Below are 24203 nucleotides of genomic sequence, written 5' to 3' on the forward strand. Positions count from 1 at the left end.
AGCTTGGTGCTAACCGCATTCAACAATAAAAATAGAAATATGATAACGTATCTCAAGATGGACAATAAATAGCTTTGAAAAAATGCTGACGAAATTACCCCACTCTCCCCTATATTGTGAGCTGTCACTTGAATGTCAAAAACTTATTGTGTTAAAAACACGCTGTGTAAAAAACACGTCGTGTAAGTAACACAAATGACATGTGTGTGTTATTTATGTTTCTAACATATGTAGGCTACAATTTTTAACACACATGTCAATAACTTTTTTTGACATTTAACATTTTGATAACCCGAGTTATTTACAGTGTGTGTTATTTTCCAAACCCTGCTTTTTACTCACTCGGAACTTAATTTTCTGGGAATTTAAACCATTACCATTATAGACACACAACTTGCTTTATTTTAACCCTCTTGGACTCTGCACGCTAAACAAAATCTGCTTTGTTACATTGTGAATTTGCTAAAATACCTTAATTAGGATGGGCCCGCGGGCCTCGTCACTCAGGGACTCTTTTCCGCGGCAGCGCTGGCGATGGTCAGCATGTCGGCGTCGATGTTCTTGAGGGCGTTGTGGTACTCGGTGATCTCCAGCGCCTCCCACTCGGCCTTGAAGGCCGCCTTCGGGTCCTGGGGCATGGTCATGGCGGCCCCGGTCATGGCGTCCGCCTGCGCCTGCGTCTGGTCGGCATGGTTGTTCTCGCCGAGCACCAGGGTGTAGATGGAGCGCAGGCCGAACACGTTGAGGAAGTACCAGGAGGCCGAGGAGACCCAGGCGGCGTCCAGGGAGGCCAGCTCGACGCCCCGCTGCAGCATGGGCTTGAAGCGCAGCGTCAGCGGGAAGGGCACCTTGGTGGTGACGAAGCCCGAGAACATCCAGTTGATCCAGCCGCCGATCACCACCATGGGCAGGACGTTAATGAAGTTGCCCTTGACCATGTCGGTGAGCATGGCGGACGAGTTCTGGGCCACGGGCGCCCGCTTCTGGGTCTTGAAGTAGCCGGTCTCCTCGTTGTTGAAGAAGTTCTTCCGCATGGAGAAGCTCTGGGCGCTCAGGTACTTGCCGTTCTCGCGGAGCAGGCGTGCCCGGATCATCGCCTGGCTGCGGGTGGGATGCAATGGATACATTTAGTTACTACCAGGGGCTCCAGTGCCCTTTGCTCCCTGCTCACCTGTCCTGGATCTGGGTGATCTCGGCCTTCTTCTGCGTGGAAATCAGTATGGAGACGTAGTGGCGCACAATGCCCACTAGAAACGTGATCAGAACGATGGGCAGGAACACCCAAACCCGGATGTCCGGATCAATCAGCAGCTCCGTCATGTTTTAATTGATCTGTCGAATTTTCTTTCCTAGTTTTTCGGCCTAATTTTCACCCAATTGGATGAATTGGATTGGGGATGACAATCGATAAATTGGCCGATAGCGATGACGAGTGTTCGAGTCACAGTCGTGACCAGTGATGGGAGGGCCTAGGTAACTGTGACTGTGATTTCGTGGATGCAGATTGGATACAGATAATATAAAATATACTAATACACCAAAAACAAAGCATATATTTACCTATTTGTTATTGATGAAAATATGAACCTCACCAAGGTCCAAATTTTTGGAAAATAATTTATAAAACACTAATGTCACGGGTCGTGACGGTCGCACCATCAACATACAAAAGTTCTGATATCAAATTTTGTGACGAAAAGTCCTCGTACATTCGACTAAATAAATATATTTTATAAAAGATTTTCATGTTATCCGGCCTCAACACCTCCAATTTTCGAAATTTTCACTTTAACCCCCCTTTCTCCCAAACCAATTCAAATTGATTAAGTCTTTCGATTGGCGTATCACTCGTTATTCTGCAGCTATTTAATAGTACTGCACTTCGTCACTACGTGGACTGCCGTTCGCAGTGATGATATTTTCCAACACTAGTCGTGACAAATATTTCAAAGTGGCAGAAAAAATCACGGGAATTCGATATATCGATTAGCGCAGTGCAGTTGGCAACCCTGCAAGCCGAGAATGTAAATTTTGATCGAATCGAATTGGTTTGGACTGCCTGCTCCAAAGACGCCCGCTGAAAAATTGAGATTTACTAAAACCCCGGATAGCCATTGCCATGGAGGCCAAGAGCGACGCCCCCATCTCGCCGGCGCCCACACCGAACCCGCCGGCAGAGGCCGCCAAGGAGCAGAATTGCAGCAATAACGCGCAGAGCAACGAGGCCAAGTCCGAAGTTGGCGGCCAGTCCACCAATCCAGTGGCGCAGCAACAGCAGCAGCAGCAGACGGCGGCCAAGAAGCCCAACGGGGAGACCAGCTCCATGCCCACGCGACAGTACCTCGACCAGACGGTGGCCCCCGTCCTGCTCCACGGACTGCAGGCGCTGGCCCGCGAACGGCCGGCGGATCCCATCCAGTTCCTGGCCTCCTACCTGCTGAAGCACAGCAACGGGTGCGACGAGAACAACGCCGCTGCGGTGGACAACAGCTCTTAAGCATCCCAATCCCCCCTCCTTTCCCCTCCGTAGTTGTGTAAGTGAACAGTGCGTAAATAATAAACGTTTAAAGTTAGAATGTAATCATCGCAAACATGGAACAACTAGACTGTGATGGGGTAGCCCCAGGGGTCCAGCTTCGCGTTGAGCAGCTCCAGCGAGGCGTCGGCGATCTTGGCCAGCAGCTCGGCCAGCTTGTGCTTCGTGTAGACCTTGTACAGCTGCCGTCCCTCGCCGGAGATCTCGTCCGCCAGCCGCACGCAGCCGGCAAAGTCGCCCGACTTGAACATGACGTCGTGGAGGAGCAGGGCGATCTCGGGTATGCAGATGGAGCGCAGCCTCTCCATCTGCAGCAGGCGGTGCTCCCAGTTCAGCTGCACGGCGTTCTCCGGCTGCTTGGCAATGAACGGATCCACCAGCCATCCCTTGTCGGGGAACATGAGCACATTGTACAGCGTTTCGATGGTTTCTGCAGGGGAAAAGGAATGCTTAGTGCTTGAAATTTATACACCTATCCAAGGTTATCATTACGTTTGGCCTGCTCCTTGACCTTGTGCTCCCAGCGCAGCACCTCCGATCGGTGGGCCTGCTCCTTGCGCTCGCTGGCCATGCGCTCCGTGAAGTTATCCTGAGTTGCTCCGGCCTGCGGCTTCTTGGGCCTGTTCTGCTGCAGGCGGTTCCACTCCACGAAGCTGTCCACGCCCGACAAATACACCTTGTAGCAGAGGTACTCCTTCACGCAGCACTCCTCGCGCGGCGGAATCTGGTCCACCGAGCTGAACAAGCCCCCGATCTGCTGCACTATGTCGCCGGGCACCAGGCGGAAGGTCTGGCGCACGCACTCCATCTTGCCGCCGGCCAGGTAGGCGCGGATCATGGCGTTGGCCTGCCACAGCAGCTCGCCGCGCTGCTCGGGCAGGTGGAGCAGCCACTCCAGGGCCGAGATCTTGCGCTGGTCCGCCGCGGATATCTCGCCCGAGTGCGGCTCGCCGAACTCCCCGGGCGCCGCGTGGACGGAGCGCATGTTCTCCACGGTGATGCGCGTGATCTGCTCGACATCCAGGCCCGCCTGCAGGGCGGCGTCCAGGGCCAGCTCCCGCTGGCGCTTCTGCTCCACCTGCTCGAGGAAGCGCGAGTACAGCCTGACCTGCAGCGGCGTCGAGAGGGCCGCCGCATAGTAGGCGATCAACTGAGGATCGCCCCGCGCAATCAGCGCCTCCACGTAGGCGGCAATGATCTTCTCCGCCTGCCGCTCCTTCTCCACGCGGCCGATTTGGCGCAGGAAGAGCACAATGTGGGCCATGAAGCGCAGCTGGTGCGGCGGTAGTTGGCCTGCATCCTTCTCCACCCAGCGCACCATGTGCTGCAGCAGCTCGCCGCAGGTGTCCAAGATTAAGTGACGCTGGATGATGCCCAGTTGGCCCTGGGCGAAGTCCCGCACCGCGGCATCCTTGGCCACGTTCAGCTCGTCGAAGATCTGCTCCAGGGTCATCTTGCCGTTCCAGTAGTCGTCGGGCATCGGCTGGTAGCGCTTCAGGCAGCAGCCGCGTATCTCCGACTCCACGCGGATGTCGATCTGCACCTTCAGATGGGCCCACAGCAGGTCGTGCCAGTTGCTGTGCAGGAGGGTCTTCAGGGAGCCCAGGTGGCCGGAGAAGACGCCCGCCGTGGCGCGGCTGTACTCGTCGTAGTTCTTGGAGTCGGCCAGCAGCCAGGCGCAGCGCTTCCAGATGTCCCGCCGCGGATTGCCCTCGATGGGCAGCTTCTCGTGCGCCACCGCGACGCTCTGCTCGAAGTTGGGGTCCTCGTGGAGGCGCCAGCCCTCGAGGATGGCCGCCCGCCAGGTCTGGCCGTAGTGCTTGCACAGCTTGAGGCCCTCGTCGACGCGGCCCGAGCGAATGGCCGCGAAGATGGCGCGCGAGAGGCGCAGGTTGTCCTCCTCGTCGAGGGCGTGCAGCGGGCGCTTCTCGCGCACGGGGGCGTCCGGGTCCAGGCGCGTCACGATCTCGTGGCCCCGGCCGAAGGCGGCGCCCTGCAGGTTCTCCAGCTGGAAGAGCGAGTTCTCCCAGGCCATCATGCGGTCGTGGCAGTGCAGCGGGTTCTGCTGCTCCCCCGGATCGTAGCAGGCCTCCAGCCAGTCCACCACCAGCTGGTACTCGCGCAGCGTCGCGTTGATGGTGTACAGCTGCTGGATGACCTCCTTCTCGCTGCCGCCCAGCGTGGGCCCGTCCTGCATCTCGTCGTCCGCCTGCGTGTCGCTCTGCAGCAGGATGCGGTCGTAGAAGAGGGCGTGCAGCAGGCGCCATGTGTAGATCTCCTGGCGCAGCCAGCCGAGAATGGCCTCGCGCTGCCTGGCGCCCTGTGCGCCGCCCACCCCGCGCTCGATCTCCAGCTCCAGCTGCTCCACGACGCCGCGGCAGACGTGGGTGAGCGCCTGGATCACCTCGAAGGCCTCCGGTCCGCCGCCCTGCGCCTGCAGCACGTCGAAGAACTGCGGGAAAAGCACGTCCACGCGGCTCTGGCCGCGGTCCAGGTCGTCGCCGGTGTCCTCGACCAGCGACCGATCCTCCAGGGCAGCGTTGCTCTGCTCCAGGAGGAGCAGCGAGTGGGAAAGGTTCTGCGGGCCGAGGGAGCCGTTCAGGGCGGTGGTGCGCAGCAGGCCACTGCGGCTGCTCATCGGGAACGGGCTGTCGGCCATGGCTGCTGCTGCTGCTACTGCTTTCTTCGGTTCCCGGCTGTCTTGGCAAGCATAAATTCGATTAACTAAAACAAAACAGAAATTCACGCGCTATCCGCTAAAAATGCCGGGACATGCTCTTAGAGATGGTGCTTGAATCGATTATGCAGTCGATACATTCATGTAGAAAAGTCGCTAGTAACTGGGTGTGCTCACAAGAATCCCTGATAAATCACTTATGATATAACTGATCATAACGAGGGGATTCCCTAAACTGTTGAATTGCTGAATTGGTGAATTGTTGAATTTTGGTCAGCTGTTAATCAGCTGTTCCAAAATATTAGAAAGTCTATTTAATGGCGAGTGTAATATTTTTGTACAGTTTACAGTTTAAAGTTTTAAAGAAAATCGTTAGAGCCGTAAAAGCTAAAAAAAAAGTTTAAAAAAATTTTCTTTTGTTCATATCTTTTTAAATATTACATTTACACAAATTGCATATAAAAGGCGAGATGCAGCACAAGTCTGTAGCTTTAGTAGTATAGAAGTAACGGCTTTCCGAATTTTAGCAATATATAGTTTTCCTGCTAAACTAGGGGGTTTTTCCAAAAGTGGTAGAACAAAAGTTTGATATGGGCACTTCCAAAATGTCGCTCGGGACATTTGCACACTTTTAAAGTTGAAAAAAAATTGTAAAACAATGGATTTTAATTTTAATTATGGGCTTTTCTTTTCACTCTTCCCAAGCTCTATTTTTGGTAAAAATCTTAATTTTGTACCACTTTTAGTTTTTAAGATATCGGTAAAAAACTGCCGTATTCGCTCGGGACAAAAATAGAAGTGGATTTCGGGGAAGTTCATACAACACCAGAAATTAGCGAATTCTGATGGAATATTTGAATGCGATTTTTTTTAGAATGTTGTTCAAACATGTCGCTGTGAAATGCTTTTGGTTTCACTCAAAAATTCTTTGCCGTTTTTTTTTTATGCAGTTTCAACCACATTCGCTCGGGACATGTCGCTCGGGACATTTTTTCCGACTGTTTTGTATAGCGGATTTCTTTACCTCTATCTCTCAATTGCTGGATGTTTTGCTTTTAACTTAATAGTTTAGCATGTGAATGAAGCATTCAGTACAGAAAAATGTCACATATTAGCATTCCTATAGGATAAATTTACAACAGAAGACAGGTCCAAAAAATAACAAAAAAATAGCCAAAAACTGATTTTTGCGTATATTGGTGGGGTTTGTCATAAAAATAATCAAACTATACTCTAAATTTGTAGTTAAGCTCAGTATCCAACTAATTAGAAACTAATATCTGGGAAAAATCATGTGGAAATATGTTTTATTCAAGTTTTAAGGTTTTTGGCTTGGTGGACTTTTTTTTGGAAGTGCCCATATATCGATGTGATGAACGTCATATCAAATTTTCAGAACTTAAAAAACATGTTTTGGACAAACTGACAAACAGAATTAAATTTTCATTTTGGGAAGACGAAGAAAATCTTATTTTGGCTCTAACTTGTGAACGGAGCGTCGGATTTTATCATATGCGAGGGGGCATTTATTCCCACCGGCCCCAACAGCTCCAAATTTCGAAACTTGCACTTTTTCACTTTCACCGCTCTCTCTCCCAAGCCAATTGATTTTCTTGAGGTCTTGGTATGCAATCCTTTAAGTTTTAGCAATACCTTTAATTTGGTGTATTACTCATTACGATCGGACTATCACAGCAGATTTTCAATTTTGCGGCTATATAATAGTAGTCGCCTTCGCACACTCTCCTGGTGCGCACACTCTCGCACACTGCCGTCCATAGTGATTATTCTACTTAAGTTCTTACTGATGGGATTCCCCTTGCAGAAGGGCTGGATGCGTCCTCCGTTGACGAAGTACTTGAGGTGCCCGTGTTGTCCTCCTGGCCTAGGAATCCTGCATTGGTGTGGATCACCTGGATGGCGTTGGCGACGTCGGGCGGGATATAACCCTATGATGCGGTACTGCTTTCGCGTCAGATGGTTGCTGTTCTTAAAATAAAGTAATAAGATTTGAAAATAACCTTATCATCAATTAATACGCCGTCGTGTAAAAGAAAATTAATTATAAATTAAAGATTAGAGATAGGATTTTATCTGAATTGGCCTAAACAATTTGATTTAAACGTTATCCAACAAAACTGAAATACATCTTTTTAACAGATTTCATTGAGTTAAATTGATATCTCGATACAATATGTTAAAGAGCAATAAGTTTTTAAAATGTATCCTAATGTTGAAAAACTTGCTGTTTTATTTTAAAACAGTTCTTTCCAATAGTTTTAAATTTATTATTAGCCGAGTTATTAGAATCCGACTTATTAGAACTCCGATAAAAATATTATTTTCAAAATAATCTTAACAATTCTTACAGTAAACATTTTTCAATTCCATAAGAAACATTTTTTATGTTACTGATTCCCCTTATAATTGTCTTTTTGATAGCCTTTTTTAAATGTATACATCTTACTGCTGATATGGCCAGTATTGAAAGGCGATAATGGTTTGGGTTTATCTCTGTGTAGTGGAATTGCTTGGCTTAAATTGAGCGACCGGCATTTCTTGTGGCTATAAAACCGGAAAAATCTCTCGTGCGGCAATCGATCCAAAACCAGAACATGGCCAATCAGGTGCTCTTCGTTTGCGTCCTCTTCACGTTGGCTGTGGGCCTTAACGCTATTAATTGTCCACCGCAATTTAATCTTGTGGGCAACAAGTGCCTCTATTTTAATCCAAATAAGGTAGGAGTCGATCGGGGAGCAATAATTCTTAATACTCGAGTACGTAAGCAATATTAATCGTTCAGGTAAATTGGTTTGTGGCCGATAATACCTGTCGGAGTCTTGGGGCCGATCTTTTGGTCTTTGAGGACGATCTGGACAAGATGTTCACTACCGCCCACCTCATCAATTTGGGATTTCCCTTCGCCAACGGATGGCGTGGTTCAGTTTGGGTGGGAATCACTTGCTTGGCTAAGCGGCGGTCTTTTGTATTGGCCAAGAATGGTGAAAGGGTACCCTACTTGAAGTGGGTCCCTCATGAGCCTGACAATGCTGCTCCCCAGGAGGATTGCGTCTCTTATGCTAACTTTAACGGCGAGTTTGGCTACCTCGATGTTCAATGCGGCGGACCTTTTCCATTTGTGTGCGAAAAGCGAGGTGTCTAGTTTTAAAACTTCTTCCAATAACTCATAATATTAAAGATTTAATAATATGTTGCCTACAGATGTTCAGAATTAAAAACGAATGAGCTCTGCAGAAATTCCCAAATAACACAAGCTTACAAGTGCGAACATATCGGCGCAGATATCAGGGGTGAATTTCCGTTTAGCTCCAACCCCTGATTTCGTCGAAACATTCAAAATCCACGTTATTTGGGGTCCTGATAACTGGAAAAATAGTCAAAGTTGGCGGAAATAACGGGATCATGGAAAATAACGGTAAAATCGGTAACGGTAAATATCTTCGAATATATTGACTTATTCAAAAAGTTATCTAAGGAGAAATGAAAGCTTTTAAATAAATGTGTATTTTATGTTTTATACAATTTTTCTGTAAAACTAATAGTTTTCGTTAAAAACGCTTAATAAGATAATTTTTTCTCAATGCTTGAAAATAAAAAACCGATGGAGCATGCTATATCGGTGTGTCGAAATTTATGTCGATGTCTCTCGATGTATTAGCGATGATACTACCTAAGCACGAGAATGGCATTAAATTTTTTAAGAGAGCATTTCTCTTCTCGTAGTAAAATATAAAATTTAGAAAACAAAATAAAATACTAATTATATCGGAAATAAAATGTATTAACAAAAAATACATATAAAACATTTATAAAGTCGAAGTGAAAAATTTTTGCCTGCGGCGCTTTGCTCTCCTGTAACCTACAAATTTCTTTAACAACTTATCCAGATTTCATTCAGTTCATCCACTCCATTTCCTTTTTTTGAGGAACATGAACACGATACATCGTATTAAAAGGCAAAATAGGTCTACTAGAGTAAAAGGTAAAATGCTGTTACCGACTAATCGACAACTATCTAACGTCATTTTTATGGCGGGATATTGCACTATTTTTAAATGTTCTCCACCTATTTAAAATACTTCTTTTGCATTTATTTCGAAAACCTTTATGTTTACGAAGAAAATGATTAATACACAAAAGATCCGTTTAATAAATATCTTCTGTTTTTGTCTGATGCATTTTTTGATTTTCCTTATATTTTCCGAAAAAAAAACAGCCAAAAACCGAAAATTATAAGTTTTCGAACGTTATTTTTCAAGATCCCGGTATTGTGCCAACTTTGAGTATTTTTCCCGTAATCAGGACCCAAAAACACGTCAATATGAACGAAATCGGGGGTTGGAGCAAAACGAAAATTTATCCCTTAGATTCTATGCAAGCGGCAGTTTTCTTATAACTGTAGGCGATTTTTTGTGGTGTTACCATAGCGACAGCCAGTCGAGTTGTTGAGGTTTCTTTTGCAATAGTGTCTTTTTAACAACAAATTATTAATTTCTCGACAGTCTGTCACAAAAGTATTCGTTGCGAGGTGGTTTATAAACAAATTAAGTTTTTTTTTAACATTAACGTAACATATTAATTATTTTATTAATTTTATCAGTTTCAGCACATATGGGCACTTCCAGCAAAAAGATTTTGCCTCGATATTAGTTTCTAATTAGTTGGATACTGACCCTAACTACAAATTTGGAGTATAGTTTGATTATTTTTATGACAAACCCTACCAATATACGCAAAAATCAGTTTTGGCTATTTTTGTGTTATTTTTTGGACCCGTCTTCAGTTGTGAATTTATCCTTTAGGAATGCTAATATGTGACATTTTTCTGTACTGAATGCTTCATTTAAATGTTGAACTATTAAGTTAAAAGCAAAACAGCCAGTAATTGAGGGATAGAGGTAAAGAAATTCACTTTACAAAACGCTAAGAAAAAATGTCCCGGGCGACATGTCCCGAGCGAATGTGGTTGAAACTGCATAAAAAAAAACGGCAAACCATTTTTGAGTAAAACCAAAACCATTTCACAGCGACATATTTGGACAACGTTCTAAAAAAAATCGCATTCAAATATTCCATCAGAATTCGCTAAATTCTGGTGTTAAATGAACTTTCCCGAAAATCACTTCTATTTTTGTCCCGAGCGAATACGGCAGTTTTTTAACGATATCTTAAGAACTAAAAGTGGTACAAAATCAAGATTTTTACAAAAAATAGAGCTTGGGAAGAGTGAAAAGAAAAGCCCATAATTAAAATTAAAATCCATTGTTTTACAATTTTTTTTCAACTTTAAAGGTGTGCAAATGTCCCGAGCGACATTTTGGAAGTGCCCATATTCAAAAAATATATAAAAGTTGGAAGCGAACTTCGATTTCTCACCGCATCCAACATGTGCGAAGCAACAGCAACAGTGGTGAGAGTCCACATACAAAAACAAAACAGTGAGTGAGAGCGGTGGAGATATATAAAATCCCATAAAACTCACCATGGGCCCAAAATGCATGTTTGATTCGAACATAGTAAAAATTAGGGAAATTGTCGTTTTTCGCCTAGGTGGCATCATTGGCGAATTCGCCGAAGAGAGCGGTAGAGCAAATGGCGACATTTTCTTACTTATGTATAACGTGAGAATCTTAAATGAATCTAATCATAGAGTAAGAAAATATATAGAGGCACCATTTGCTCTGCCCGAACCTCTGCCCAAGCTCTGCTGAGAGCCCATTCAAGGCCAAGTTCGAAGCGAACTTAAATTTCTCACCGCATCCAACATGAAGCAACAGCAATAGTGGTGAGAGTCCACATACAAAAACAAAGCAGTGAGTGAGAGCGGTGCAGATATATAAAATCCCATAAAACTCACCATGGGCCCGAAATGCATGTTTGAATCGAACATATTAAAAATTAGGGAAATTTTCGTTTTTCGCCTAGGTGGCATCATTGGCGAATTCGCCGAAGAGAGCGGCAGAGCAAGTGGCGTCTCTATAACATTTATTACTATATTACTATGTTTATACGATAGGAATCGCGATTTCTTGAAAGCGCGATATAGAAATAACCCCTGTTTATACGACAACCGAGAATTCATGCTTTTATTCACTCTCAGCTGATAGGGATACCGGACCGGTAAAAATATCTAATTTTTAATACCACTGATTAGAGAAATAGCCTATAAAAGGCCATCAATTTCTAGCGATCTGGCAACGTCGATCATTTTTTTTACAGAGTTACCAGATTGCTTATCACCAAATCACGCTTTTGAAATGGCGTTTATACAGACACGAATCGGCCGAAAGCGTGAAATGATAGCGTGAATTCGGCATCGTATAAACACAGTATATGACGACCACAACAACAACGAGGAGATGGAGGACGCCGAGATGATCCTTGGAGGAGCCCCAGGACCAGGATCCGGATCAGGTGACGAAGTCGTTCCCGATGTCAATAGGATGCAGGTAATGAGAAATACTCCGTATTTTGGATTTTTCAGGTTTCCAGAAGACACTTCCCTGGAGGTTACCGGGCCAAAGCTTCTTCAATTCGCGAAGGATGTCAAGGACGACAATGGGGCAATTCCCCTATTCAACACCCTTGAAAAGGATTTCTCAATTAAGATTTAAGTAAATAGTAAATTTTAGAAAGTGTTTTTATCAGGGACCGTAATCATTATGAGTTTTATTTTAAAACTCACACAATAATCATTATTTTTGATAAAAAAAAAATAAAACTAAAAAATAATCATTACTTTTGAGTTTTAAAATAAAAATCAAAAATAATCATTATTTCTGATCGAAAAAAATAAAACTCAAAAATAATGATTATTGTTGATTTTTATTTTTTTCGCTCAGAAATAAAACTCACTTGGACGCCACGGCTTTTTTGTGCCGATTTTCGGCGTTTTTTTGCATAGTCCTATGTAGCGAATGCAGACGTACCCCCTCTGAAAAAAAAAATTGAACTTGGCTTCTGCATCCCGTTAAATGGTATCATTCTTATAGTCAGTAAAGGAGATACTTCTAGCCTTTGTTTATGTTTATGTATTTAACCATGGATTGCAGTCGAAATGCACTTTTCTTTCTCTCTCACACTACAATAACTAATTAACCAATGAAGGCTGCCAGCTCGACAATACATACTGGAACAACAATAACAGATGACCAGGTGGAAGAAAAAAAAGTAGTTTTCAGTAACAATGGGCCGAAACGAAGCGAAGTATGCGTGCATCGATTTGGTAACTACCGAAAAACTTCCATTGGCTGTCTTTGATTCCACAGGTTTCAAGACATTGACCAATCAAATATTTTGTGGATTGAACATGCCAGCGGTTTCTTCCCGAAATATAATGGGACTTGTGGAGGAAGAGTATCATTCGATTAAAATCAAAATTGTAAATGCCTTAAAACCACGTATTGTTTGCCTGAAAATTGACACTGCAACGAGGTGCAATCGCGGAATTCCTGGAGTAAATGTGCAGTTTATAAAGAACGGTAAAATTGTTATTAAGACTTTGGATATTATAGAGCTAACAAAGTCCCATACGTCCCAAAATCTCTGCTCCGAAGTTCAGTCTATAATGGATGATTTTTGCATAAAGAAGGAACAGATTTACAGCATAACCACTGATAACGGCCGAAACATGGTGAAGGCTGTAGATTTGCTAAACAAATGGGAGATTGATGATGAAGAAAACCCTGATGAGTTGCAAGAAGAAGAGCTCACCCAGCATTTAAATATCCATTCAATAGTTTCGATTAAGTGCGCAGCTCATACTCTTCAGCTCGCAATTAAAGATTTCTTTGATCGCTTGGGATCAGTTTATTGACAAAGCACGAAAAATTATCAAGCTTCTGCAAACTCCGTCATTCAGGTGGGTTTTTTTATATATATTTAATTTATTTTATTCTCAATTCTTTTTTCAATTAAAGCTACTTGATAGAAGAAGAAGAATTATTAAAACCGGTTCTGGACGTCGCGACCCGTTGGAGTTCGACATATCTTAGCTGCAGAAGTTCCAAGCCTTTGAACATTTTTGCAAGCGACATTTAAAGTCCTCAGTTAAGCTAAGTGCAACAGAGTGGAGCGAATTGAAAAATCTGACAAAAGCATTGGAGCCGGCGTACCGAGCCATTCAAAAACAAGAGATTTGAAAAATGTCTTTTACATTTCGATAGGTATAAATATACACAACAAAATTGAATTCATACTTTTCGGAAATCTTTAAAGATGTGGGCGCAGGACACATTTTAATATCGTTAGTGGGCGATTGTGGGCGTTAGAGGGGACGTGGCGCTCGGCTGAACTAAACTTGCGCTGCGTAGGAAGCCCATATGTGTGGGAAATCTCAACCTTCTAGCTATTGTAGTTTCCGAGATCTCTGCGTTCATACGGACAGACAGACAGACAGACAGACGGACAGACAGACGGACAGCTGTTACATACTTTTGCACGAATACAAAATACCCTTATACTCTACGAGTAACGGGTATAATTACAATCCCAGCCAATTATTCCTTGGCGATTTTTATAAGCTCTGGCTTGAGCTTAAGTTAACAGTCGCAGCAAGCCAATTAACATTCTGTAGAGATTTGTACCAATGGATCCAAAAGAGGGAAGATGGCATAATAGAAGACAAAATGATTCTATCTAGTATCTATTTGGATCCACGCATTCGAAGAGTATTAGTAAAAAATCCGAGAAGTGTTATGCTGGCCAAAGCTAATCTTAAACAACTTTTGCTTCAAATATTTAATTTGAAAAGAGTAGGTAACTAAATTTAGAAGAACATAATATATTACATTATATTATTTTGCAGACTAATTCGACGTCTGAAGGAGCAATCTCATCCCTGGCTTTGACATCATCCCCTGCTTCGACATCATCACTGGATTTAACTACATCACTAACTTCGACAACGTCACTGGCTACGATATCAACAATAGCATCGACCTTAACAAACGAGTCACCTAATAACTCTAGCTCTTCCCTGCTCTTAGATGAGTTCCTAAACGGAATCGAAGCCGCCTCTGGAGAAGAAGAGGAATTTAATCAAAATGAAGTAGTACAAAAGTAGTACAAACCTATAAACCTGGATACAGACATCATGAAGTTTTGGGAAGAAAATAAGCTGCGCTACCCAATTCTATATCAACTGGCCACAGTCGTACACTCTGTACCTGCAACGCTAGTTAGTGTTGAGAGAGCGTTTTCAGCAATGAAAATGATGTTGACGGACAATAGGTGCAACCTAACAAGCTCGTCCTTGGCCATGCTTCTTTTTGTCAAATTAAATAAAAATTAACTAAAATATTTAAATAATAATACTATTTAAAATAAAATAACACGACATAATTGTTTTAAAATCAATAACCAATTTTGTCTTTCTTGGGTGGAAAGTTGTGCTGATTACTTTATTTCTGAATAAAACTGTATCTGAAATCGATTTTTGAAGAACCGCGAATTCTTAAGAACAACTAATACTTCAGACTTTGTTAACCAATTTCTACTTACCTAAAACCCTTTTCTATACATGGTTTGATATTTAAATTAGTTCTGCAAAAGTCGCGAATTCTGAAGAAGAGGATAAGCTGTTCTTAAGAATAAGGGACAATGCTTCTTTAGATTCTAGAGATTTAAAAAAGCGGTGGCACTTTGTTAATTATAATAACAGTATGTTTTGTCGAGCTGGCAGCCTTCATTGGTTAATTAGTTATTGTAGTGTGAGAGAGAAAGAAAAGTGCATTTCGACTGCAATCCATGTTTAAATACATAAACATAAACAAAGGCTAGAAGTATCTCCTTTACTGACTATAAGAATAATACCATTTAACGGGATGCAGAAGCCAAGTTCAATTTTTTTTTGTCAGAGGGGGTACGTCTGCAAAAAACTATGCAAAAAACGCCGAAAATCGGCACAGAAAAACCGTGGCGTCCAAGTGAGTTTTATTTCTGAGCGAAATAAATAAATTCGATCAGAAATAATGATTATTTTTTATTTTAAATAATCATTATTTTTGAGGAATATCCCAAAAATAAAAATCATCATTAAGCAAAGAGGATCACTATGGTGTTTTCCTTTTTTGCGTATGTCGTTCCTAAGTGCCTGATTTTTTGGTTCAAAAAATATATCAATAATCATTATTTACGGTCCCTGGTTTTTATATTTTCGATTGTAAAATTATTTTTCGTCACAAAATATGACATCAGATTTTTTGTATGTTGAAGGTGCGGTGGTTTTTGTTTGATATCATTTACTTAAAGATCGTAATATTTGTAATAATTTAAAATATAGTTTTGAAATTAAGGGACTCAATTTAACAAAAGGTTATAAGTTAAATATTAACAATAAAAAATATTTTCTTAACTTATACCAAGTATACTTTTTTTCTTAAAATTGTGATCTAAAAATAAAAAAGTCCTATGATATTGAAAACCTATTGGGTATAATATTCCAAATCTGTTCCATACTTATTAAAATTAAAAGTTCTTACTGGAATTTACTGGAATAATTACACACAGCAACACAGTAAATGAGGTTATTTGTTCCAAACTTACGCTGATTTTCATCAAGTTAAACAAGATGGATTTTTTCTAATTTGAATTGAGTAAGCGCGGTCTTTTCCGTCATGCAGGCGACATGCACGACGCTTGCGAATGACGATATGCTGTTGCCTGATCGTGCGCAGACCGCCCAACATAAAACATTTTTCTTTTATTTGTTGTAACCATTCGGAGGACGCTTGTAATTGCGATTTTGCAAACTGCGATTTGGCGATGCGCTGCTTTCGCCTGACGCGCAGCTCCTGGCAGTCCTTCTAATCGGCCAGAAAACGGGGATTCCACCCGCCGACCAGCGAAACTGAGCTGCTGAATTCAAAATAGAAGCAAAACATAAAAGACAGGAAGCAAGTACAACTTTTTGTTTGGACGCGCATAAAATGGAACGGAGTGGAGAAAATCCGAGAGCCCTGAGAGAAACACAAAAGCACGGAACCTGAGCAACACACCAGTGATATAATAGTAATCTACGCAACCGTTATTAGCCCCAGAATAGCCCACTTTGCATCCAATCTCACCCGCAGGTACGGCATTGATTTTTCGCTTCCTGTTGTAGAGAAAATCTTTAAGCACTCCTTGCCCGTTTTTAGCAGCAAGATGGCCGTGCAGCTGGAGCAGAGCTACCACCACCTGCCCCTGACGATCACGCCGATCCTGCATCCCACATCCCACATCCTGCAGCAGCAGCAGCAGCAGCAGCTACCGAATCCCAATCCCCCCCAGCCGCAGCCACCGGATCTCACCTTTCACTGCATGTGCTGCGCCGCGTTCTTCGTCCATCCGCTGGCCCTCTACCAGCACATGAACACGCTGCACCCGAACGAGCATCCCAGCGAGCAGCAGGAGCAGGAGGGTCCGGGCGAGGAGGCCGAGGACTACAGCTGGATCTTTGAGCCCGTGTGCCAGCTGGCGGAGGATGGCAGCGACTCCTCGGAGGGCAGTGATTCCTCTGGATCCGACAGCTCCTCCTCTTCGGACGACGACGATGACGACGACAGCAGCTCTACTTCGAGTTCCAGCAACAGCAGTTCGTCTAGCAGCTCGGTGCCGACGTCCAGCAACTCGAACACCCAGCAGAGCCAGGAATCCTTGCAGCCCATGCGCGGTTTAGTGGCCGGGCCGGGATACAACGAGTTCCAGCTGCAGGTGGCGGATCCGCGGGAGTCGACCTCGATCTTCATGCTGCAGCCGCCGGCCGTGAGCCTCGCGCAGAGCTTGGCCCCTCCTGTGGCCACTCCGCTGCTGGGATTCTCCCTGGACGCGGCGCCCATCAAGCGGCGGCGGGGCAGGCGCAGCAACTTCAGTGCCCCGGCGGTGGATCCCGCCTTGGGTTCCAGCACCCAGAAGTGCTTCCAGTGCACCCACTGCGAGGCCAGCTTCCCCAACGCCGGCGACCTGTCCAAGCACGTGCGCTCGCACATCACCAACAAGCCGTTCCAGTGCTCCATCTGCCAGAAGACCTTCACGCACATCGGCAGCCTGAACACGCACATCCGGATCCACAGCGGCGAGAAGCCGTACAAGTGCGAGCTCTGCCCGAAGGCCTTCACGCAGTCGAGCAGCCTGATGGTGCACCTGCGCTCGCACTCGGTGCGCAAGCCGCACCAGTGCCTGGAGTGCGACAAGGGCTTCATCAACTACTCGTCGCTGCTGCTGCACCAGAAGGCGCATGCGGCGCCCGCGGAGGCGTTCGTGTGCCCCGAGTGCGAGCGCGAGTTCAAGGCGGAGGCGCTGCTGGACGAGCACATGCGTATGCACACCCAGGAGCTGGTCTACCAGTGCGCCATCTGCCGCGAGGCCTTCCGCGCCAGCTCGCAGCTGGTGCAGCACATGAAGAACCACATGGGCGAGAAGCCCTTCACCTGCTCCCTCTGCGACCGCTCCTTCACGCAGTCGGGCAGCCTCAACATCCACATGCGCATCCACACCGGCGAGAAGCCCTTCCAGTGCAAGCTGTGCGACAAGTGCTTCACGCAGGCCTCCAGCCTGAGTGTCCACATGAAGATCCACGCCGGCGAGAAGCCCTTTCCGTGCCCCATCTGCGGCAAGTCCTACAGCCAGCAGGCGTACCTCAACAAGCACATCCAGGCGCACCAGGTGGCCGCCGCTGCTGCTGCTGGATCTCCCGGCCTGCTGGTCGCCAAGCAGCCGCACGAGACGCTGGTCTGCATAGTCTGCGGATCCCTGCACGCGGACGCCACGGCGCTGGCGAGTCATGTGACCAGCAAGCATGCCGCGCTCCTGGACACGATGAAGCAGTCGGCGATGAACACGCCAGAGGGCAAATGCTCGCTGGAGGAGCAGCAGGCCTACATGCAGCGGGTCCAGTCCGTCCTGCAGCAGATGAACCAGCAGCAGCAGCAAATGCCGCTCCCTCCTCAGCCCAAGTTGCCAGCCATGGATTCCACCGGCGAGGAGGAGGAGGAACCCGATGAAGCGGAGGAACCTCCCGACGAGGAGGAGGAGGAGGAGGACGAGCGAGGAGACACGCCAGAGGAGGAGACTCCAGAGGAAGCCCTCATCGGTCAGGGCTATCCCATGCTCGGTCTGCAGGAGGAGCAGATCCTGCTGGACTCCGACATGTACTACGACGACTTTGCCGACATGGATGTCGGCTGCCAGGAGGAGGTGTTCGGCGACTTTGCCGTCAACGAGGAGGAGGTCTATACCGATGCGCTCATGTAGATTTAAGTAATAAGGTTGATTGGCCATAGTTTATGGAAGCTTATTTACTTTGCAAGGCACCGCAGTTATCAAGTAGTTTTGGGTCACTGCACCCAAGTTCTTTAAAGAACTTTTAGTTTGTCCAGACTTACTATTTTTTTGTATACCCATTCAATTTTGATAAGCGAAGAAGTCGTGGGGTTCCCTTTACGAAGACTAGAAAAAGATAATCGAGAATGTTCCAACAAAATCTTAATGGATTTGAATGTCACAATTAAGCTTCTTTATGTTATGTTTAACTATATAGCAATAGTTTTCACAAAGAAATATTTTACCTAAAAACTGTACATCTACAATGGAACCACCTAATCATATTATCTAAAGAGATTTTGGCATCATTCCTAGTACAACTCGATCAAAATTCCAGTTTTGGCTCTCATATCACACAAGAAACCCACACGACTAAGGATTACTGAAAAAAGAGACGTATTGTATTTGCACATTATCTTCTAAAGATATTACATTTTGTTAGTATTAAGCCCTACTTTATGCTGCTCATTTTACATCCCAAAGGATTTTCCCTTACCCCTTTTGGAATCATATAATTGATTCCAATTATTCCACGTCGCGTATTTCCCAAAATCGCCTGAAGAGATTACATTAATCGTTACATTTAAAAATCAAGACTTTTTCTGGATGGCAAGGGTTGAAGGTTGTTCTCTTTTTACTCGGAACTTCACTGCCTGCGAATTTAAACCATCAGCTCACTTGTGTTTTTTTACACAATCTGTTATTAACACGACGTCATTTTTACACAAATGAAAATTACATTTTATGGACATTAACGAATCGAAGGGAAAATGAAGGATCAATATTGGACCCGGATATCTCAATTGTTATTTTTAACCGTTTTAAAGCGTATATGAATTTTTTCAACTACAGAAAATCGTGAATTTTTCAGTTCAACATATATTTTTGACGTGTTAATGTCAAAAACTCATTGTGTTAAAAACACGTTGTGTAAAAAACACGTTGTGTAAATAACACGTCGTGTAAATAACACGTCGTGTAAATAACACGTCATGAAATAACACAAATAACCTGTGCTTTTTAACCCAACACTTTGTCATTTAACATGTTAATTACTCAAGTTTTTTACAGAGTGTCTTATTTTCCGAACCCTGGTTTAAGCGAATATTAAAGTAAAAAAAATATTAAGAAATCCCAATTAGAGCCCTGCATAAATTATTTTGAATTTTTTGTTTTATATGAATAAATTAATTAGAATTTTGAGTCTAATATAATTGAATGAATTTGAATTTTGAGTTTAATAGAATTTAATGAATGAATGGCATAAATTCCGAAAAACGACAATTTCTTTTGAAGAATAAAAGGGCCATAATTTTGCGATTAAATCTGCAAGAATTTTATTTTCTAAGCATTTAACATTCATTTGTTAAAAATTTTCCACTTTTTGTTCTTAAAAGAAATCACAAAAAAAAAATCTGGCAAATTAAAAAAATTCATAAAAATTATTTATTCATTCATTCAATTCGAAATGAACTAGAAAAACATTCAATTCATTTCACAAATAATTGAATTTAACAAATCAGAAATTTCATGGCATACAATGGGATTCCCAATTACAAAATGTAATGTTAAGTTAAACAGTTCTATCTTTTTATTTGCGTAGATTTGATCTAACGTAAGCTTCTAGATTCTAGTGAAATTTCCCGCTGCGGACGCTCCCATTCGTCCAGGTTCATTCAGATCCATCGTGGGATCCGTCTCGGCCACGCCAAACATTCCGGGCAGCAGGTAACCGCCGGCCAGGGGATCATCCGGTTCCAGCTTGTCCGGCGGAGCGATCAACACGTCGTCGCCCTGGTAGACGTAGGGCAGACGGACGATCCAGTAGGCGCTCTGGGACAGCCGTGGTGGGATTATGCTGCCCAGGGTGAAGGTGTACTTGCCCTTGTCCACGCACACCTTGGGATCCACGATTATGTTGACCGGAGCCTTGGGCGTCACCACATGGATGCGCATTAGCTGCGCCAGGTAGTTTGTCTGGGAGCGGCAGGGACAGGGATAGTAGAGGGGCATGTTGTTGTGCACCACCTTGCTGCAGGTGTCCCGCTCGATGTCCGCCCCTCCGCGCAGCACTCGGTCCGGGGCGCACATCATGAACCGGTGGCCCCGCGAGCACTCGTACTCCATGCCCACGAAGATCTTGAGCGACAGCCGGTCGCCCTGCTTCTTCCAGCGCTGCTGCTTCTTGCCAGGATGCTGCTGCTGGTGGTGCTGCTGCTGGTGTTGCTGCTGCTTGGGGGCGTGCACCAAGCGCAGCTGGACGTCCCAGGGCAGCAGGAAGTTGGCGCCGGACAGGAAGCCGCTCTGGAAGTGCTCCTGCAGGCCGGTGTTGTGGCTGTAGATGGAGCTGGGGCCCACACAGGCCAGCGACCAGCTGGGGAAGAGCGGCAGCAGGCCAAAGTCGCTGACCGTGTGCACCAGACCCGGCAAGTACTCCGTTGTGGAGGTGGAGTAGGCATCGGCGTCTTTCTCCTTCTTGGCCGGTTCCTGCAGCTCCACCACCAGTTCGTTTTCCGTGTCGGCGCTGGAAGTTCCGCTGGTCGTCGAGTTCTGCTCGGAATTCGTCAGCTGCTCGGAGCTGGCCTGCGATTCGTTCAGCGAGGCTCCAAATCCGGCTATGGACATGTTCAAATCGGAGCCAAAGGTGGGCGAAAGCGGCTGGGAACAGCCGTTGCTGGCGGAATCCTTGCCCTGCTCCTCCGCCGGCTGCTGTTCCGCCTCCTGACCCTCCTCCTCCTCCTCGAGGTCCTCGCCGCCGTCCTCGTCCTGCGGCGGACCACCTTTGCCCGCGTGCAGGAGGGGAAAGGCTGCCTCGAAGGCCGCCGCCCGGTAATCGCTAACGGAGGGCTCGAAAACCGGGAACTGGTACTGCTTGACCTTGACGCACAGGTTGCACATTTGGGCCATGTGCTCGTAGTACTCGTAGTTCGCCTGTCGCAGGCTGAACGGATCCTCCCGGCGGCCCTGTGTGCGGCCGCAGTTGCAGCTGGATATGTGGATGACCCCGCTGCTGTGCTTCTCGTGCGGCGCGTTTTTGGGCAGGGTGCAGGGGTGGGAGCGCAGGCTGAGCTGCTCGCAGTGCTGCCGCCCGTCCTGCCAGTGCTTCTGGCACACGGCTGCCAACTTGGCCAGAGCCGCCTTTGCCTGCGGACCGCGACCCTCCTCCTCGAAGGCAACGGTGGCCTCGGCCAGCAGCTGTCTGTGTGTGGAGCTGCCATAATTCGCGGGAGCAGCGTTCTTATAAGCGGATATGCCCTTCTTGAGGCCCAGTTCGCACAAGTGAGCCCAAAACCTGCAAGAAGAATAAATATCAGGGACCGAAAATAATCGTTATTGAAAAAAAAAATCACTACGAAATTGAGCCACATATATGTGCTATATTCTAAAAATTAAATAAACTTTTATTTCAGGATTTTTATGATAAGATGACGGCTGTTCTGGTGAATCAAATTTGTTAGAGGCTCATGCTTAACAAAATTAAAAACCGATGATGACTTTTTCAATTGTACTCGTATAAAAGCATCACTTATGGCGTTTAATGAAATTAAATAAAAAACCGCGAATTCTTCAGAGTATGATGGCCGTGCCTATGTGTACTCATTTAACAGCTACTGTAACTTCAATCGCTTCATTATTCGCATACCATTTTTAAAGATCATAAGAAAAGTGTTGGATTTAATGGTGCAATCTGCTAAAAATTTGTTGCATCCAGTAGATAAGCTTCCAAAACTGGCCCTGGCCCTTTTGGCATAAAAATCTCAGATAAAGATTATTTGTTAGTTTTTTCCATAAAACTCATAGTTGTTACGGTCCCTGATAAATATAGTAGTTATCAACTCACTTTTTTTCATAGTTCAAACTCTCGTCAAAGCTCTGCAGAAAGAGTTTCTGAAATAAGAAATCCAGTTACATTTGTATGACCAACAAATCACTCTACCCACATATTCCTCGTTGTTGGTCTCTAGATTCGGATCCCTGGCGTTCTCCACCAGCAACTTGTGCAGTGTGGCCATGCAATCGTGCCACTCCTGGATGTTAAGCAGGTGGAACTGCCCCGAGTAGTGGGGGAGCTGCTTGAAGGAGCCCTCGTCGAAGCAGCCTGACAGGGCGTCCTGGACGTGTCGCTGCAGAAAGTGCCACGCCGTGTGGTCCTTCTTGTACTGCCGCCTCTCCAGCTCCTTCTCGTCGAGCGGGGCGCCGTAGGGCTTGACAAAACCCTCGAAGGGAGCCAGCTCAAGGATCTCCAGGTCCTCCTCCTCCTCCTTGGCATCCGGCTTGTACATGGCCAGGTTGAGGCACTCGATGGCTTTGAGCAACTTGTCCGGATGCAGCTCTTCGTGGGCGTTGAAGAACACGAACTGCTTGTTGTTGGGCAGCGCCACCAGGGAGCTGCTGCTGCTGTTGGTCACGATGTTGTGGTGGCGCAGCAGCTCGTAGATGCAGTCCTCCGTCTGGAACTCGTAGGCAGAGACGCACTCCCGGGTCTTTGGCTCGTCCCGCGGGAAGTTCTCGAACAGGAACAGAATCCGGGGGGCACACAGCCGCGCCTTTTCGCCCATCCTGGCGGCCGGGGACTCCCTGAGCAGTTGCGGCAGGAACTGCATCACATGCTGCTCCCGGGCGAACTTGAGCAACTGGAAGACGGTGACCAGGGTCGGATCAAAGGTCTGTCCAGTCTCCACGTAGACCACAATGTGGCAGACGTGCAGGGCCAGCAGCACCATGCGCACAAAGCGGCAGCGCATCCGCTCGTAGAAGCTGTCGAAGTCAAAGGGATTGTCCACGTCCTCCATGCAGGCGTCTATCATCTGGCCCAGGATCGCCTCGTCGTAGGTGGTCTCGAAGTGGAGCAGCAGGCTGTTGGAGCCCGGCTTGTAGTAGCACTGCACCTGGCCGTCCCTGGCCCTGTGCTCCAGCGGAGGCTCCATGCCAAAGGCCTGCATCTTGTTGGCCTGGTCGCATTTCGACCGGCCGACGATTCCGACCACCACCAGCGAGCACTTCAGCTGCCGCAGCTCCTGGCTAAAGGAAGTCGTGGATGAGATGCTCACTGCAGATTCTGTTAGTCTTACGCCACATTTTCCGGTATATCTGGGTAAGTCCAGGTGTAATAGTCCTGCGTTTCCATTTTCGCTGGAAATTGTTTACAATTTTCTGGACCAGCTGTTCCAGCGCTGCCACCCTGGTAATGGTTCATTTGTCTGGCAGCTCTGTTCGAAAGTGTTTCGATTGCAGTCGGTTCTGAAGGTATCGATAGCTTTTCGTTAGAAGCCGCGCATTTTTAATTTCCTTCAAGAAGAATTTCCAGCCGAAGCTTATATTATCTTGCAGATCATTCCTACTAAATTACAAAATATTGAATTACTTATTATTTTGACGTTAATACTTCTATTTCTCCTATGGCGGCTAATTGGAAATTCTGAATTATTAAAATTGAGTCATATTCCAGAGTAGAAGGGAATAAAATTAAAACCAACGGGGCTATAATTCTTTTTTTTTATGAATTTTCCATTATTTTGGCGATTTTTCCTATGGCAGTATGCTATACTTGCCCGATTTTAATAAAATTCTTATCGAAATTCAGAAGTATTTAAAAGTTAATATTCTCAAGAGTATAAAGAAATATGTCAAAAAACACCGAAGCTATCATTTTTTTCGATCCTTCCC

The 24203-nt window shown here is 45.6% G+C and overlaps 5 protein-coding genes across 6 annotated transcripts; 2 read left to right on the plus strand and 3 right to left on the minus strand.

The window, feature by feature from the left end:
- Positions 1-379: 379 nt before the first annotated feature.
- On the minus strand, positions 380-1426 carry EMC3 (ER membrane protein complex subunit 3). The gene is made up of 2 exons (XM_017146209.3): positions 1172-1426; positions 380-1101 (listed from the first exon to the last, which is right to left on the minus strand). The coding sequence occupies exons 1-2, from the start codon at positions 1318-1320 to the stop codon at positions 504-506; spliced, it is 747 nt and encodes a 248-aa protein (XP_017001698.1). The 5' UTR covers positions 1321-1426; the 3' UTR covers positions 380-503.
- A 563-nt stretch (positions 1427-1989) lies between these two features.
- On the plus strand, positions 1990-2559 carry Dpy-30L1 (Dpy-30-like 1). Its single transcript, XM_017146212.3, has one exon. The coding sequence runs from the start codon at positions 2120-2122 to the stop codon at positions 2495-2497; it is 378 nt and encodes a 125-aa protein (XP_017001701.1). The 5' UTR covers positions 1990-2119; the 3' UTR covers positions 2498-2559.
- Nup107 (nuclear pore complex protein Nup107) lies at positions 2558-5324 on the minus strand. Its single transcript, XM_017146202.3, has 2 exons — positions 3029-5324; positions 2558-2966 (listed from the first exon to the last, which is right to left on the minus strand). The coding sequence occupies exons 1-2, from the start codon at positions 5193-5195 to the stop codon at positions 2602-2604; spliced, it is 2532 nt and encodes an 843-aa protein (XP_017001691.2). The 5' UTR covers positions 5196-5324; the 3' UTR covers positions 2558-2601.
- Positions 5325-15785: 10461 nt separating this feature from the next.
- LOC108060496 (zinc finger protein 358) lies at positions 15786-19126 on the plus strand. 2 transcript variants are annotated; one of them, XM_017146204.3, is made up of 2 exons: positions 15786-16306; positions 16376-19126. In XM_017146204.3, exon 2 carries the CDS (start codon positions 16380-16382, stop codon positions 18465-18467), a length of 2088 nt encoding a protein of 695 aa, XP_017001693.2. In that variant the 5' UTR covers positions 15786-16306; positions 16376-16379; the 3' UTR covers positions 18468-19126. The 2 variants fall into 2 exon arrangements, with proteins under 2 accessions (XP_017001693.2, XP_017001692.2); XM_017146203.3 differs by having other exon boundaries at positions 15789-16306; positions 16373-19126.
- A 935-nt stretch (positions 19127-20061) lies between these two features.
- LOC108060528 (nonsense-mediated mRNA decay factor SMG8) lies at positions 20062-23818 on the minus strand. Its single transcript, XM_017146245.3, has 4 exons — positions 23609-23818; positions 22478-23558; positions 22378-22424; positions 20062-21828 (listed from the first exon to the last, which is right to left on the minus strand). Exons 1-4 carry the CDS (start codon positions 23731-23733, stop codon positions 20160-20162), a joined length of 2922 nt encoding a protein of 973 aa, XP_017001734.2. The 5' UTR covers positions 23734-23818; the 3' UTR covers positions 20062-20159.
- Positions 23819-24203: the final 385 nt, after the last annotated feature.

The sequence above is a fragment of the Drosophila takahashii genome, chromosome 2L, assembly GCF_030179915.1.
Source record: "Drosophila takahashii strain IR98-3 E-12201 chromosome 2L, DtakHiC1v2, whole genome shotgun sequence".
Taxonomy (NCBI): Eukaryota; Metazoa; Arthropoda; class Insecta; order Diptera; family Drosophilidae; genus Drosophila; species Drosophila takahashii.